This window comes from Saccostrea echinata, unplaced genomic scaffold, assembly GCF_033153115.1.
Source record: "Saccostrea echinata isolate AGI-Se365-2 ecotype Australia unplaced genomic scaffold, CSIRO_AGI_Sech_v1 ptg000012l, whole genome shotgun sequence".
Classification (NCBI taxonomy): Eukaryota; Metazoa; Mollusca; class Bivalvia; order Ostreida; family Ostreidae; genus Saccostrea; species Saccostrea echinata.
This window is the reverse complement of record NW_026889761.1, coordinates 6,525,921-6,542,302: the sequence shown is the minus strand read 5'-3', so window position 1 is coordinate 6,542,302 and position 16,382 is coordinate 6,525,921. Positions and strand designations below refer to the sequence as shown.

At 33.6% G+C, this 16,382-nt stretch overlaps 1 protein-coding gene across 1 annotated transcript; it reads right to left on the bottom strand.

The window, feature by feature from the left end:
- Positions 1-5,540: 5,540 nt before the first annotated feature.
- LOC133185731 (uncharacterized) lies at positions 5,541-15,117 on the bottom strand. Its single transcript, XM_061321030.1, has 12 exons — positions 14,995-15,117; positions 13,751-13,954; positions 12,452-12,569; positions 11,989-12,098; positions 11,664-11,720; positions 7,616-7,705; positions 7,414-7,515; positions 7,087-7,276; positions 6,877-6,990; positions 6,441-6,608; positions 5,856-5,989; positions 5,541-5,695 (listed from the first exon to the last, which is right to left on the bottom strand). Exons 1-12 carry the CDS (start codon positions 15,115-15,117, stop codon positions 5,558-5,560), a joined length of 1,548 nt encoding a protein of 515 aa, XP_061177014.1. The 3' UTR covers positions 5,541-5,557.
- Between the last annotated feature and the right edge of the window lie 1,265 nt (positions 15,118-16,382).

Here is a 16,382-nt window from a genome sequence, read left to right as displayed (position 1 = left end):
GTCGAAAAATGAGGTTTTTTATGCAAAAAGCCCCTGGTTCCCAGAACTCCTCTTACATTTTACACAGTAGCCTAATCATCTTTTGGGAGATGGTTGGTGGTGTCCTATAGATGTGCAGTAAGGTTTCGGAATTCTTATTTTCCCCCTGGGGGTCAAATGGGGGTCAATTTTTTTTAAAAAAAATATTTAACATGTTTAAACATCCTGGTTCCCAGAACTTCCCTTATATTTTACGCACTAGCCTTAAATCATGATCATTTGGAAGATGATTGATTTTGTCCTGTGGATGTGTAAAATGGTTTTAAAATTTGCATTTCCATGTGGATAGCAAATAGGGGCAGGAAAAAAATGGCCCCTCCCTAACCCATGGGGTCATGATTTGTACAAACTTGAATCTACACTTCTTGGGAATGTTTCCATATTAATCATGCTTTTGTTGTTCTTAAAAAGAAGAATTTTGAAGATTTTTTTTCCTTTTAAATCTCTATAAAACTTTGATCCCTTATTGTGGCCTGACCCTATCCTCGGAGGTCATGATTTGAAAACTAGAAATATGTCCATAGGACATAAATGCCCCGCCGAATGTATATTACTAATGCAACATGAAAATTTGTATGAGTGTATGAAGTTTGATGAGAATATCTTGAACAGTTTCTTTAAAATTGAAACTAAAATCTAAAAAAAAAAATGGATATAGATGATAAATTCTCACAAAATTATGTATAAGTGCATGCTTACATAAAAATATCTTAGATTGTTTCTTTAAAACTAAGCAAAATACAAATTAAAGAGAAGGGAGGTCAAGGTCACAGGAAAGTGCAAGGTGAAAAGTTTTTGATGCAGTTGTATAGCTCTCACTAATACATATCAGCATATTAGGTTTGATAAAAATATCTTGAATGATTTATTTAAAACTGAGCTTAACACTTATTTGAGAAAAGAGAGGTCAAGGTCAAAGGAAAGGTTGAGGTCAAAATGCTGATGCAGTTGAAAAGCTTATATCAGTATGTATTTACTATTAGCATAGAAGTTCAATAAAAATATCAGAAATGGTTTATTTAAAACGTAGATAAACATTAATTTAAAAAAGTGAGGTCAAGGTCAAAGGAAAAGTCAAGGTCAAAAAAGTTTATGCAATTGATATCTCTCAGCAGTATATATCAGCATATGAAGTTTGATAAATATATCTTGAATTGTTTATTCAAAACTGATCTAGACACTAATTTAAGAAAAGTAAGGTCAAGGTCAAAGGAAAAGTCAAGGTCAAAAATTTTGATGCAGTTGAAAAGCTTACATCAGTATGTATCAGCATATGACGTTTTATTGAAGTCGGACATGACAAACACTATATGCCTCGGCCATATTCATGGCAGGGCATAAAAAACTTGAATCTACACTATATGAGGATGTTTCCATATCAAAATGACTAACAAGCAAATTCAAAGAATTGTGGTCCCCTGCTTTCCGTGTCCTAGTGGATGGGATGCCAGTATTTATGACATATTGTTTCAAATATGCGGGCCTTATCATATGTCATTCAAAAGTAATCACCAAAGTTAAAGTTTTTGAAAATTAGGTAAAACATCAAGGTCAAGGGGTAAAAAAATCATAGCATGTTTGGAAACATCTTGTTACAGGTAATGTACATGTCAAATATAAAAGTCCTATCTCTTCTCAATCAAAAGTTATAAGGAAATATAACATTTTTGAAAAGTAGGTTAAACTTCAAGGTCAATGTCACAGAGTCAAAAGTCATGATATATTTAGAAAGGTCTTGTCACAGGTAATATACATGTATAATATGAACGCCCTATCTTTTCTCTTTCAAAATGATCATTTAAAATAATGTTAAATTTTTTGAAAAGTAGGTCAAACTTCAAGGTCAAGGTCATGGGTTCAAAAATCATGGTATGTTTAGAAAGTTCTTGTAGGTAATGTACATGTGAAATATGAAAGCATTATCTCTTATTATTCAGAAGTTATGACCAAGGTTAAATTTATTGTGACAGACGGACAGACTGACAAACGGACAGACTAACAGACAAATGAGATTTAATGTCCCCTAGGTCCCTTTTGTGAAAACAGATGACAATAATGCCCTTGCTGTTCATGAGAAGAAGATTTATGATGGAAAAAATCCCCTGCATTTTTCTATGTAAATCATTGGATCCCCATATGTGGCCCCACCCTAGCCCAGTGGGTCATAATTTTAACAAATTTGAAGCTACACTAAGTCTATGTAAAGAAAGTTTCAACTTTTTGGGCCCAGTCAGTGGTTCTTGATATTAGACTTTTTTTAAAATGATACCACCAAATTTTCACTAATTCTTGATTATCCTTCCTTGAAAGAGGGTGTGACCCTTCACTTGAACAAACTTGAATCCCCTTTCCCCGAAGATGCTTTGTGGCAGGGTTGGTTGAAATTGCCCAGCGGTTCTAGTGAAGAAGACAAAAATGTGAAAAGTTTACAGGCGGACAGATGGATGACAAACAAAATGTGATCAGAAAACCAGAAAAACTCAAGTGAGCTAAAAACTGATGATCACAAGTACTTGGAAAGAGTTACAGTATTTGAAAAGCAGTTTTGTTTTCAGAAGCTGAAAATGTATGACTTGTATCCATGTTGAAAAAATTTCACATTTCAGAAAACAGTATGATTAAAAATAGTTAATCAAGGTGCTTTGAGTAGCAAAATAAGCTAAACTGGTATAGCTAATTCAACCACAGAGCTTAGTGAATTTTAAAATGCACAACCTTTTCAACTCTTAATCATTCTTAAAATATTTATATCATCATTTCTGATTCAAGGGAGAACTAGAGATATGATCAGAAGTATATCTGTTGATGTACATGTATATTGTGTTTTTTAAGTCATTAATGTTTGTTTGTCGTTAAATGTCCCTCTTGGGAATTTTTCACTCATACGGAGACACCACCACTTAAAAATAATGAAGACGTACAAGTCGGATTTGAGGTTAACATTCATTTTAGGAATTTTCAACAATTAAGACATAAAGAGATAACTCCTTCCCCTTGCCCCTTCCCCTTCCCAGACCCCTGTTTGTTCATGTATGCTAACTAGTCTAATACTTTGGTTTGACATAAAAAAAATGTGAATATATACAAATAGTTTAATGGTCCATCTCTTTGAATGATTTTCATTCCTAATTCTAGGAGGGTACATGGGTTGACCCAAATTCATGAATGAAATGTCAAGTAATCTTATCATTGATGCACTTTTATTTAATTTGATGTAGTCATATTATGAACATTTCCAGTTCATTAAGAGAGTGGGGATGACCTCCAGGGGTTCATAACCTTAAACCATTAGATGTACATAACATAATAACACAAGAAACAAAATTATGTATAGTCAAATGGAAAAGTTTTCTACTATTTAGGAGTCACATGATCATTTGTCATTTCAGGGACAGGGAGCGGCTAGGGAGATTGGACCCCCCCCCCCCCCTGGAATTTGCAGAGTTATTTAAAAAGGACTATATACTGATTTACAGAAGCAAATAAAAAATGACTTTGGATGCCCTCCCCCTTTAAAAACATGGACCCCACCATCATTGTTTTTATTTTGTTCGTTTGTTTGTTTGTTTTTTTTTTTTTTTGCTCCTCAGGAAATTCTGGGCTGGAATTTTTTTGGACCGAGGTGTGGACCCCCCCCCCCCTCCCCGGAAAAAAATTCCCGGATCTGTGCCTGTAACTGAATGTAATGTCGACAACGGGAGATAACTCTTCAGAATGTGAAATTCGTCTATTGTGGCATCCGATGATCCACTCTCTACCATCGGCTCATACATTCAGTGTCAGAGAGAAACGAACGACAACTCTGCATGGGAGATTGCCGATGATCTTTGATCCTTTTTAATCTTTAACCTAACCATTTGCATTTCGGTTTATTTTACCCCAATCTATACTTAAACTTGTACTTACCGACTGTCATAGGTCCTGTCAACTTCATGAAATATAATCCAATTAAAACACAAAATGAATTAATTTCCACTGATATACATGTAACACTGCACCATGTCACATGGCATGTGCAATCTAAAAATGATAATGGTAAAACTAGTACTAGTACTGGTAGGGTGACGCAAGCCCAATGTGATGTAGAAATTTTCAAAAAGGTGTTCACATACATGTACAGTACAGGAACAAATTTTAAATTATCATAACAAACGATGTTTTAACATAACTTTGCCATCTAGGCCTATTTCCAAAAACAGGCAAATTGTGTGTGTGTGTTGGGGGGGGGGGGGGACAAAATTGATTGGGTATGGCTTTTCAAGGAGGTTTTTGCCTAATCAAATACTAAAAAAAGTTTGCACATGTTGATAAATTCATCAAAAACGCTTTGTACTAAAATAATATTATTTGTTGTTGAGAAAATAAATTTAAAAAGTTCCAATTATGGGCCAAAAATTTATATTCCCCCCCTTTTATCAAAACCTAATTTACATCATTAATTAAATTCTGTTATTTCAGACTGGTAATGAATTAAGTATATGAAATGCGTATAAGAGGTTCATGGGTCACATGGTCACCTGAGCATTTTATGCTCGATTTGACGAATACATGTACTGTGTAAATTATAGAATTATTTGGACTTTTTCCTTGGTAAGCCCAATATGAAGGAGTGTGCATTTAGAGGCAAACACCTTAGTGCGGGTATTACTGTCTCATGACAGCATCTAGTTTTTTTTTGTTTTTTGTTTTGTTTTTTTTTTTTTTTGGGGGGGGGGGGTTGTTGTTTTTTGTTTGTTGTTGTAGTTGTGTGTGTGTGTGTGAGGGTGTGTGTGTTTATAAAAGCCTGATGACATAAACCAAGCATGAAAGTCTTAGATGTACCTCACATGAAATGATATGGGAAATTGAATTGTTCTATAGTCTGAACTAAAACAAAGATCTATGTTAAGGTTCTGAGGTTTATGATTCAGAATATTATAACGAGCCTCTATTAATAGCAAAATGATTGATTTTGCAACCATTAATTAATGTTACGATTATCATTGTATGCATAACTGTAGATCAATTTCTTTTCGCTACACCTTATTTTCGCGAGTTGGTTATTTGGTAATTATAGGCGAAACAAAATTTGCATTGTCGTAAAATTACACAAACTTTTGATGATCCATAATACAAATATACACCACAACAAATTTTTGCGAATGATGGTCTCGTTCTTAGGCTAAAACAAAGTTCTCGCGAAAAAAAATTCAGTAATTAAAAGAAGTAAGGTAATTCAAAACTGTTTTCTTATGTTATTAGACGTTAGATTTTTTTTTTTATCATTAATGGTTACTAAATCAAATTAACTTTCATTTTTCTCATTTAAGTTGTGTACATGAACATGTCTTCAAAGACAAACTGTGCTTCAGTTACCGGTATTACAAGTGTATTTTCGAAGTGATAAACTAAATTCGCCTACATAAATTCCAAAAAATTAAACAAATGAAAAAAGTTCTTTCAATAAATCATTTTAATTCCAAACAAATTTGAAACAATGTAATAATCTTCAAAGAGCTCAATCATCCCCTATCCTATGTCACTGATAATGACATCCATACAGTTCTACTTTTAGTTGTGGTTTATTGTGATATGAAGTTGGATGAAATCGAACAAATCGCGCATCTATAGGAACCGGAAGTGAGTACTGGTAAGTTCCTGTGGAGGCATAAAACGTCTGAAAGAAAACAACAGTAGATGATATTCAGAGTGATTATAAACACCTCATACAATTGCCAGTAATACTAGATAGTCGCGATTTTTTAATAGTTTCAGTTACTACATGTAGCTAGGAACAAATAGCTAAGTTCTGCATAATAAGATATAGTACTGCTTACATGTATTCCTCCATTAGTGTTGTTTACGGATAGGAATGAAGTGCCGTCTGTGCTGACAGAGAGAGTGTACCCACGGCTGTAGTACGTGGAACTGTAGCCCTGATTCCTTACTGCATACACTTTAGTCAGGTTACCTTTCGAAATTAATTACGATACTCAATACCCAGTTTATATTTATATATTATGTATTATGTTCATATTAACTGACTAGCGTGTCTTAGATTAAAAAAAAAATAGGCTGGGTATTTTTTCCCGATCATTCAAATAACGTTTTATTTAGTTCAGTTCATAACATGTTACACGTAGTTGTCCGGGGAAACGGAGGAGGCAGCAATTGTGTTTTGTACAGAACTAATCATTAAAAGGCGGATTATCTAGTAAACTTGTTTCAGAATACTTGGATTTTTTTTTTTTTTTTGGATGTTTTATCAAGTATGGTTATTTCCTAACTTCATGCATAATATATATTAGAGAAATGGTACAGAATTGATATAATTTTTGACAAAAGGATGTATTGCCTTAGTGTCTCCGATGATTGTTTACTATTTCTGCACTCGGATATACACCTCATGAATGTGTGATTACCTAGATCCACCTGTAACCACGAGTTGCTGTTTGATCCCACCCATCCATACCCAGAAGCGTGATATCGTCCATTCGATTCCAAGTAAGAGCTGTAGGTAAGGTATCCGGACATCTGAGCATCTGGTACCTTGTTTCTGTCACTTACACCCAAGGCTTGAGAGGCACAAGCTGTAAAGAAATTATAGAACTGAAATGTAAAAAAAAAAAGAAAAAAAAAACATATTGATAATGTGATTTATTTGTAATATATGCAAAGTATATTTAAAAAAAAAAAGTTTCGTATGGCCTCCTTTTATACACATTGTGTCGTATGTATGTATGCAGGTTGTAAAAATACACTCAAGTCATTGAAAAAGTTGTCATGTTATGGAATTTCTACAGGTTATAGGAAGAGAACTGATTGTAAAACAAGGTTTTATATACAACATTTACTTACAGAACTCACATCTGGGACCTCCATATCCACTTTTACATGTACAGTTGAACCAACCTTTAGTGTCTGTACATGATCCGCCATGCAAGCAGGGATTTGTTTGACAATGGTCCTTCACTAAAATAATATTTTTTTGTGGGAAAGAATTAAATTACGTGTCATCTATGAAATAAATCGTTCATCGTTATTTTTATAGATGATAAAAAACTATACCAACAGTTTCCATTTTAAAGATTGCGTCAGCATATTTCCCATGTTCATCAACAGCACGAACTGCAAATTTGAAAATTTCTTCCACATCCGGAATTACTCCTTCTATGTGACCCGTAACGTTGTTTAGGCTAACTCCTTCCGGTAGGTCACCAGATACTATCATGAAATGGAGATTTGTACCTTCGGGGTCCTATTTAAGAAATTAGAAGTATAACAATTGTCTCAATCGATACTTTGCGAGTTTGAATATATATTTATTCATTAAAGGAAAAATTAATGAAGTATGAAATGAAATTAATTATAGCCTGGAATTTACAGAAGACTTACTTTGGCATCTAGTTTGATGTTTATTCTTTGCTCACCAGTAAATGTTCCAAAGAAACCCATGTGCGCATGCTTTGACCAAACTGGAGGCAAGCTTTTTGCTACCTTTGTAACAAGATGTAAATAAATATATACACTATTCATCTACCTGATTTAATAAACTATTTAGGATACCAATATATTTAACAGGCTGGATCAGTGATACCTCTATGATTTTCAAAATGTCTTGGTTTTCAAATATTACGGATCCCCTTGGGCCTGGTTTGATGTATACATCTTTAAGGTCGTAACCAGACTGCAGAAATGAAAATACAAAGAAAATAATTATACTCTTTTGGGGTATTTCTCTTTTTATTAATGACATTCTTCTATTCACTTAACAACTGTATAACTATAAAGACAATGACAGAATTGCTTCGATGTCGTGTTTTTCATTAATAATACAATCAATTGCCCTTTCTTTTTTGATTAAATAAAACAATTTCCTGTAGAATTCAAACTTTAAGTTTAACCAAAAAGTGTCTTCAACGGTGAGTTAGAGGAGAGAACACTTTTTAAAAAGAGAGAACGTTTCATCAGTCTCCATAAATGTTAATACCATACCTACACTGTTATTCAACCGTTTAAAACTGTGCTTAATTTAAAGATATATATATTGAGAAGTTATTTTTTTCTGAGCTAAAGAAAACAGTTTTTTTTTGGGGTCACATCTTACCTGTAAAATAATGTCTCCATCGGCAGGTGCATGAATAGAGAGACTTGGATATTCTATGTCCAATACACTGCAGAAAATAGAATATTATTTTAAATTTGTAATCAAAGATATTGCATTAAGGGTTTGTCTTATCTGAAAATTTTGTAACATATATAAGAAATTTACAAACCCATCGTCACAGAAAATTCTACTTATGAAAAGTACAACAGGAACGAGTCTAGAAGCCATTTTCATAACCTTGAAAGTACAAGATTCTCTCAAGGTCATGCAAAAGAAATAAAGGCGTGGGGTAAAATTTTAGGTTTCTAGAAACAAAGACATTGGGGTTAAAGGGATATCGTTAAGGTAATTAATAAAATAAATAGAATGATTAATTATTTTGTAAATATAGGGATTTGACTATTGCCAAGGAAGTAGTTTTCTAACGTGTTTCCCATTTTAATCAACTCACTACATCGATAGCTAAAGTTATGATGCATTATTTTATATTCTTAATAGTTATTCTTCCTGGGATCGCTCATGGAAGGTAAACATAACATATATATACATATAAATTTAGAAATAGCTGCTTTGAAAGTTTTTTTTTTCTTTTTAAATTTTGTTAATTGTTGTCGGGCAACTCAGATGTTTAATATGGTAGAAGGTATTTTAGTTTATTTTTGTCCCTCGCTGTTGTCATTGTTGTTTTCTTGTTCTTTGTTTTAAGCTTATTACCGATTCTTATTTTTTTTTTTAACATTTTCATGACTAGAAAAACAAATCATTTGCTATTTCTTTCATTTGCAAAAATTCCATCGGTTATGTGGCATTTTCAGCTTCTTCCAGATTGACTATCCTAACGTTAATGTGTCAGCAGAGCCCGGCGGAGATCTAACTTTTGAGGTTAGTAGTGGTCGTGCAGGAATTTAGAATCAATAATTCCCCAAGTTGTATTTTTTCAATTTACTTTTATCGACAGGCTGGAGTGGGTGGTAATGTTATTTTAAAACCAGGGTCTGGAGGAACCGTGATCATTGGTGGGACAGATCTCAGAAAATTTATCGAGGTACGTTAATGTATACTGTATATAATTCATTATTTCCTCTTATAGGATAGTATTTAATGCATATGGCTATAAATACTTTTCGAAACAAACTTTTTACTGTAAAAAAAATAGTTTATTTTTCATACATCTTGGGCCTTTTCCTGATAAAAAATTGTAAAATATTTTCAGAAAGTTAAAAGTCTTCCCCCGATATGGACGAAACAATCGGTCCATGGGTCACTGGGAGCGTTTACTTCCGGGACAAAAATAGCCGTGTCGGTGGAGGCTGTGGTAACTAATAAAGCATTTCAGAACTTGTAAAACTTAATTAAAAAAATTAAGAAGTACAAAATAAATTATAAAAAAGGAATATTTTACCATATATTCATTTGGTTTGATAAGTATTATTTTGTCTCTTTGGTCAAATTTTTTCCTCCGATAATTCATTGATGAATTGTTTCGACAGTAAACATGGGGGCTTCATATACCTCAGTAATGTTTAGTTTTAATCACTCAGAGTCGGATATACAATGTAGATATAGACCCTATGTTCAGAAAAAAAGATCAGACACTGGTTTCTCTTAAATCGGAATTCATCATTATAGGATCCAGATGGTGGTAACATACAATATAAAGTCATTTCCGGTCATCTTCCACCCGGAACATCTTTGAATTCTAGCACAGGTGTCATCAGTGGCACAGCACCGGATATAGATGCGTCATACACATTCGGAATTCGTGCCACTGATCGCCATGGAAAATACGCGGACGGAACATTCTCTATCGATATCAGAGGTTTAGTTTTTGACTTTTTTAAAGATATTTATTTAAAAAAAGTAATCTACTTATTAACCTTAAATAAAAGAATCACCAAAACAGGTACAAATATATTTTGCAGAGAAAGATCAGTGCAGCAGCAATCCATGTCAAAATGGTGGCACATGCTCAGATGACTTTGGAAATTACATGTGCGCATGCTCAGAAGATTATGGAGGCCAACGCTGTGAACTACGTATGTAAAAAAGAAAATTATTTAAACAAAGTGAATTGGATACAGGTACCACAAAGCAATTACAAGTATGCATGATTAATTAAATTGTTTGCTTAGGCTGTGATACAAATGCCTTTGGTGTAGACTATTCCAAAAAGACAATCCCTGACGCCCAAATGTCAGCGCACTACACATTCTCCAACCACTTCGCCTCTAATGGTCGACTTCACAGTAGAGACGGATGGATCGGAGAGACATCCAACTCATGGCTACAGGTTCATAATGATCATGATGATATATAAATTATATATATACTGAATAGCAAAATAAAATTTCTTATGCCCACGTAATCGGAGATTCAGCGGCATATAAAATGTAGTTTTTGATCCGTCAGATTGTCCGCAAAAACTTTAACTTTGACCATAACTTTGAACGGTTGATGCTTGTGCTTTCATATTTCATTTTGACATCATAACAATAACCTTGGAGTTTGATCTACTTTTGGAAAAATTTAATGTTGGTCGTGAGCTTTGATACGGGGGCACCAGTGTTGCACATCAACTTTAAATAAAACTGTTCAGCCTGTATAACTTTTCTATAAGTTTTATATACCCGTAAGAATGTAATTTCACATATGTGAATGGCACGATTATAACTGTCAGTGTTCTGTAGTCTGAGACGCTGTATCTAGTAGTCGGTAGGATCAAATTAAAACTATTTCATTCAATTATTTCACAGCTGCAATCATTCACAAAGCCCCGTAAACTCTTTGTATGATTAGGTTGACCTGGGACAAGTTCGTGCTGTCTACTCCGTAGCAACACAAGGGTATCGCTCCTCAACCTACTACACTCTGTCCTACAAACTCCAGTATAGCACAGACGGAAACAACTTTCATGACGTCATCGGGAGTAATGGGTCTCAAAAGGTAAAAACTTTCATTTAAAGAAAGTTCAAACAGCTTTAGTCTAATACATCATATATTATGTTATTGAAGTCCTTGTTTCAAAACAATCTTAAAAAATATGATGATATTTGGTCCTTTTTCAATTTTCACTAGTGTTAAAAATTATTTAGTGAAATTGAATATATAGTAAATTATAGATATACTAGTATAGAAATTTATGTGTAGAAGTCTCATTATAAAATAGGACGTGTATTTTTTTTTTAGGAATTCTTTGGGAGCAGTACTTATGACACCGTAATCAAGCACTACCTTCCGCGCAGAATCAGTGCGAGGTTCATCCGGTTTGTTCCTCTCACGTGGCATAACGGCGGAAAACCAGGTCTTCGTGTTGAAGTTTATGGGTGTTAACAAAGCCTCCATTCGAACAATATGCCGTTGACTCCTCCATCAAAACATATTGCTTTCCGTTTTCATCTTCCTATAAATTCCTAGTTCTTCTTCAATTTGAGAAAATTGAGACAATAAATACAATAAGATATTATTTTGCTTTAAGCTGAGGTAAACAAAAGTTATAAAAGGAGTGGTGAAGAAATGAGTCTAATGGCCGCCATGACACCATGTCTTTGTCATAGAGTTCTGTTACAGACGTAAAACTCCCGTAGAAATGAGGATCCTATAAAAAGACCAAACAGTTACTGAATATATCCCTCAATGAGTAAACAGTTAAATATACAATATTATAAATATCAATTACATATAAATCAAAGGTTTCATAAAGTTTTGTGCAGATTTGGTGAATTATTTTTGAATCATGATTTCAATTTGATTTTTGTTGAATGTATTTATTTTAATATTAACTAAAACTTGATAAAAATACAAACCTGTCTTTAATCATTTTGATTAAGACAATAATTAATCTTACAGATTACCGAGATACTAACTATAACAAGCAGGGATTTCTTTTCCATGGAGACTCCTACTATTCCTTTGGAAGCATTGTCCGTATCCCCACCTGTAAAACAATATACTGTATAACGTGTATAACAAAGGGCCAGAGTTATCAGTATAATGATGCATTTCTCTATTTATTTATTTGGAATTCATTTCACAAATATTTTTTTGTGCAAATTCCCTTTGGTAAAAAAGGGTCCAATTTAAGGTGCAACCTCCCTCTGTTCACTCATATAAAATTTTGCTTTAATTTTAATGATTTTTCAAAAGAAAAATAATTAAAACTTTAAAATGAATACAATTACAGCATATCTCATTGAGCGAGATTTGACAGAAATGAGCTTTGGACTTGACAATTTACAAAAAAAATAATAGTCATTTTATCACAGTAAGAATTATCTCCCTTATCAGAGGGTTAATGAACCTCAAGCTTAACCTTAAGTAACTGATAAAGAGTGAAAACTTTACCCATCATGATAACAGAGCCCATCTCCTGGAAGTGCTTCTGAAGATCTGGTAGATATTCCATAAGTTTTTCTCCAGAGGTTACGTGAATTAACCTACACGGAACCTTAAAATAAAATTTTTGAATATGGTTAAATGTACTATGTATATTATTATGATCACATGGAGAAACTAGCGTTCTTTTTATCATTATATACGTTTAAAATGCAGATGAACAGGAGACAAGTTATAAATAGGAGAGAGACTTCTTGTCTTGATGACGTGAGGTTTATCAGCAGTCTAATCACTCATATAAAATTCTCTTTAATGCTATTGATTTTACAAAAGAAATATAGTGTATATTTAAAATGCAAAGAATTTCAACATATCTTGCGGGGCAAAATTTAACACGACAATTTAGTAACTGAATAAAAGTCATTTATCCTAGTGAGAGGATAATAAACTTTAGAGACTTTTTCCCTGTTTATTCAGGTGTAAAACTTAGGTATCCCTTTGTGACACGGCCCAATATGCACCCTAGCCCTGGGAACCAAGATAAACAAGCATTCTGAGAGTATTGCATTAGCAATACTAGTCTCCTACCGGCAGGTGTAATCTGGTTCCCGTTAAAAATTGAAAATGCTATAATTCCGTCAGAAATCAATGAAGCGGAACGAAATGCATGCTTAATCTATAACTCATCAAGGTTAAGTCACATACCAAAAATCAGCTCAATATCTGCAAGCGTTTAGAAAAAAAAAATGCGGAAAACCCTGCAAAAATTGAAAAGGTCGTAATTCCGTCAGAAATCAATGAAGCGGAACGAAATGCAAACTTGATCTGTAACTCATCAAGATACACTCATATAATAAAAATCAGCTCAATATCTGCAAGCATTTAGAAGAAAAGTGCGGAAAACCAAGTGGGACAGACTGACAGACAGACAGGGGAACAGCTAGACAGACAGACGGACGGACAGACTCAGAGGAAACCTATCGTCCCCTCCGGTTTCACCGGTAGGGGACTAAAAATTTTAATCATCACAGTATAGGAAGATTTCTTCAATTAAGGTTTTGTCTTTTCTGAAAAAAGTAGTTTTTACGTGACTCTTCCATTTTTACCATATATCGAATTCTACTACTCGTGGTCTGTCCTTGAATAAACTTGAACTCTCTCTCTCTTGTGGTATCGCCCATGGTTCTTCGGAAGGAGCCCAAAAAAGTCAACCAATAAGAGACGACAAACTTTGATCAGAAAGCTCATTTTGATTCTTTAGTTCTCGTGTAATAAAAAAAAAATATAGTTTACCTCATAAAAATAATCAATGCAAATACATATTTCAAAGCTTCCAATCCAGTTTTTGGAACCAGCAAATGATTCTGGCTTGTCGTCCATAGCAACCAATGCATCTTGAATTTGCCTTAGTGATGGAACTTCACGCATGCTCTCTCCTCTCTGCTTTTTAATCCAGGAACACATTGTCTGAAGTGTGCGATACCCACAACCCCATCCCTAGAGAAAAATAAATAATCTGTTATAGAATTTCAGAAATACACAAAAATAAAATTCCAAATCTGCTGCGTGTTTAAAAATCATGTAGAAATTATACAAAGACATCAAAACTGAGACTTCATCGTGAAAAGAATATCATACCAAGGTGAAAAAAAAGACTTCAAGATAAAAACCTCATCACACCTTATTATTGAGGGGAAAAAAGCATAAAGTGGCTACGTTTTCTATAGTATATACTATACATCAGCATTGGGAGGAGGCACGCCTCCCTCCCACCCTTTTAAATTCTTACGACCAAGAATGGTGTAAATAAATGTGCATTTGGATGTACTGATGGCCATTCCAAGTTTTTAATATGTGTAGCGTCCGCGTGCGCCTTGGTTTTTGACACCCCATATCAAAAAAACAAAAAAACAAAATCAGGAGTCCTGAAATTGATTATTCTGGTCGAAATCTTGAATTCTGTCAATTTTTCTACATATCTGTCTACAATATGTCGTATCAATATATTTTAAGCAATTTATACCTTATTTTTGCAAAAGAATAAATCTTTCTATAAGAAAAAAATCTTAATGAAATTGTATCCTTTGACAATGTAATTTGTTTGACTTTTAAAGTCTTTGTTTTTATTTTTTGGCTTGTGTGTTTTTTTGAGAATAGGTAGGTATGTTTTTGAAAGATGGGTGGACGCTAAACAGAGAAAAAACTTGGAATTGCCTAAATTTAAAATTTGTACAATTCCTACTGATCTATTTTTTTAATACTCTCGACAAACTGAACATGTATAATGTACGTGCATTATCCATGCATGTGAGTTGAAAATTAATAAGGATACATTTAATTTTATTTTAATATTCATTATTGAGACATATTATATTACTTTTAACATTAACTGCACTGTTAAGATGCTTGTCAGTCAGTTCACTATGAGGAAATTATTAACAAGTACAAGCAATATTTATCATGAAATTTTACCTGTAGTGAACCTCTCCGACTTGGGACAATACGGGAAAATCGGCACAGTTTTATAAATTACTAACCCTGTCATCTACGCCGTCACAACCGTAGTGATAATACGTGTAATCTCCGCGGACCAACACGGCGTCAGTGACGATGGGGGTAAGCGATGCATGGACGTTCTCCTGAACGTCTAACTTGTCCATCATACGTCGTGCAGTAAATCGCTGATAGCAAACGGCACACGGGAGATAACTCTAATAAGAGAACAAACCATGGAGGACCTCGAAAGGGAAAGATTTAAACATATCTCAAAATAAATAAATGAATAAATCAATAAATCATTAAAATCAAAGGAAGGGGGGGGGGGGTCAGGCATAAAAAAAAATAATAATACATATACATGTAATAATAAAAAATAAACAAACAAAACAAAACCTAAACTGAAATTGTCCAAACTATTAAAGCCTATGGGTATCGTGGGAACTAAGGATTTCATTTTCAGCCAAGTATAACGTAAAGTTCAAGTATACCGCAACAAAAATTGGGGGACCAACCAACCTAAGATTGAAAATTCCATACTAAATTTAAAGCAAAAGTCCATTCTTATAAAGGGGGGGGGGTGGTTACAGACCGTCCTAGTTCCCCTTATCTTCAAGAGTGACAGGAAAGCCAGACTAAAGGAACATGGTAAAGGCCGGGGGTATACAGATGTGCCCTTCATGTCGGTCAAAAGCTCTACAGAACTTATGTTATTTGTTTGAAAATCCGACTTTAAATAAAATTGTTCTGTTGTACATCTTATATTTATGAAAATTTGAGTTTTTGTTTCAGCTTACAATTTGTCTCTCTTAATTGGTCTTAAAATGATATTTAATGTAAGGTAATTTGTTTCATTTTATTCATATATTATTTACAAGTCTAACGTTACCTGACAAATTAAAAAATATGAATTTGAAAGTACTTTTTGTATCTCTTCGGGCTGAGTGACCTGAAAAGATTTTGGAGCAAGGAAGTAAAATAAGAAGTTTCTAAAGCTTTGATTCCAATGTATTTACTATTTACAATTCAGAAAATCGATATTATACATTAAAAGTTCTTTTTTTTTCAATTTACCTATCAGTTACATTATTTACAGTAATTAATTACCATATCATATCATTTCTTGAATACGAAAAGGGGAATAATTTCTCTTTAAGAAAGTAAAAAAACAACATAAACGATCATAATAGAGCACCACCCAAACTCCAGAACTCCTGACCCAGGGGCCACGAATTTTCACAATTTTGGAGGAGGCACCTCATCATATCTATGTACTAATTACTAATTACATTTTTATTTGCTTTATACTTATGTGCAAAGAAGAATTAATGCGTCTTCTCTAAATGATCAATAGAGCCCCACACTAACTCCAGCTATGGAATGTCACAATATTGAAAGAGACACGCTTGCTCATCATATCTATGCACTT

Coding starts and splice junctions, on each gene's coding strand:
- LOC133185731 (XM_061321030.1), bottom strand. CDS start 15,117: ATGGACAAGTTAGACGTTCAGGAGAACGTCCATGCATCGCTTACCCCC. Junction 13,955..14,994: donor GTGACGGCGTAGATGACAGG/GTTAGTAATTTA, acceptor ATTTTTCTCTAG/GGATGGGGTTGTGGGTATCG. Junction 12,570..13,750: donor GCATTGATTATTTTTATGAG/GTAAACTATATT, acceptor TTTTATTTTAAG/GTTCCGTGTAGGTTAATTCA.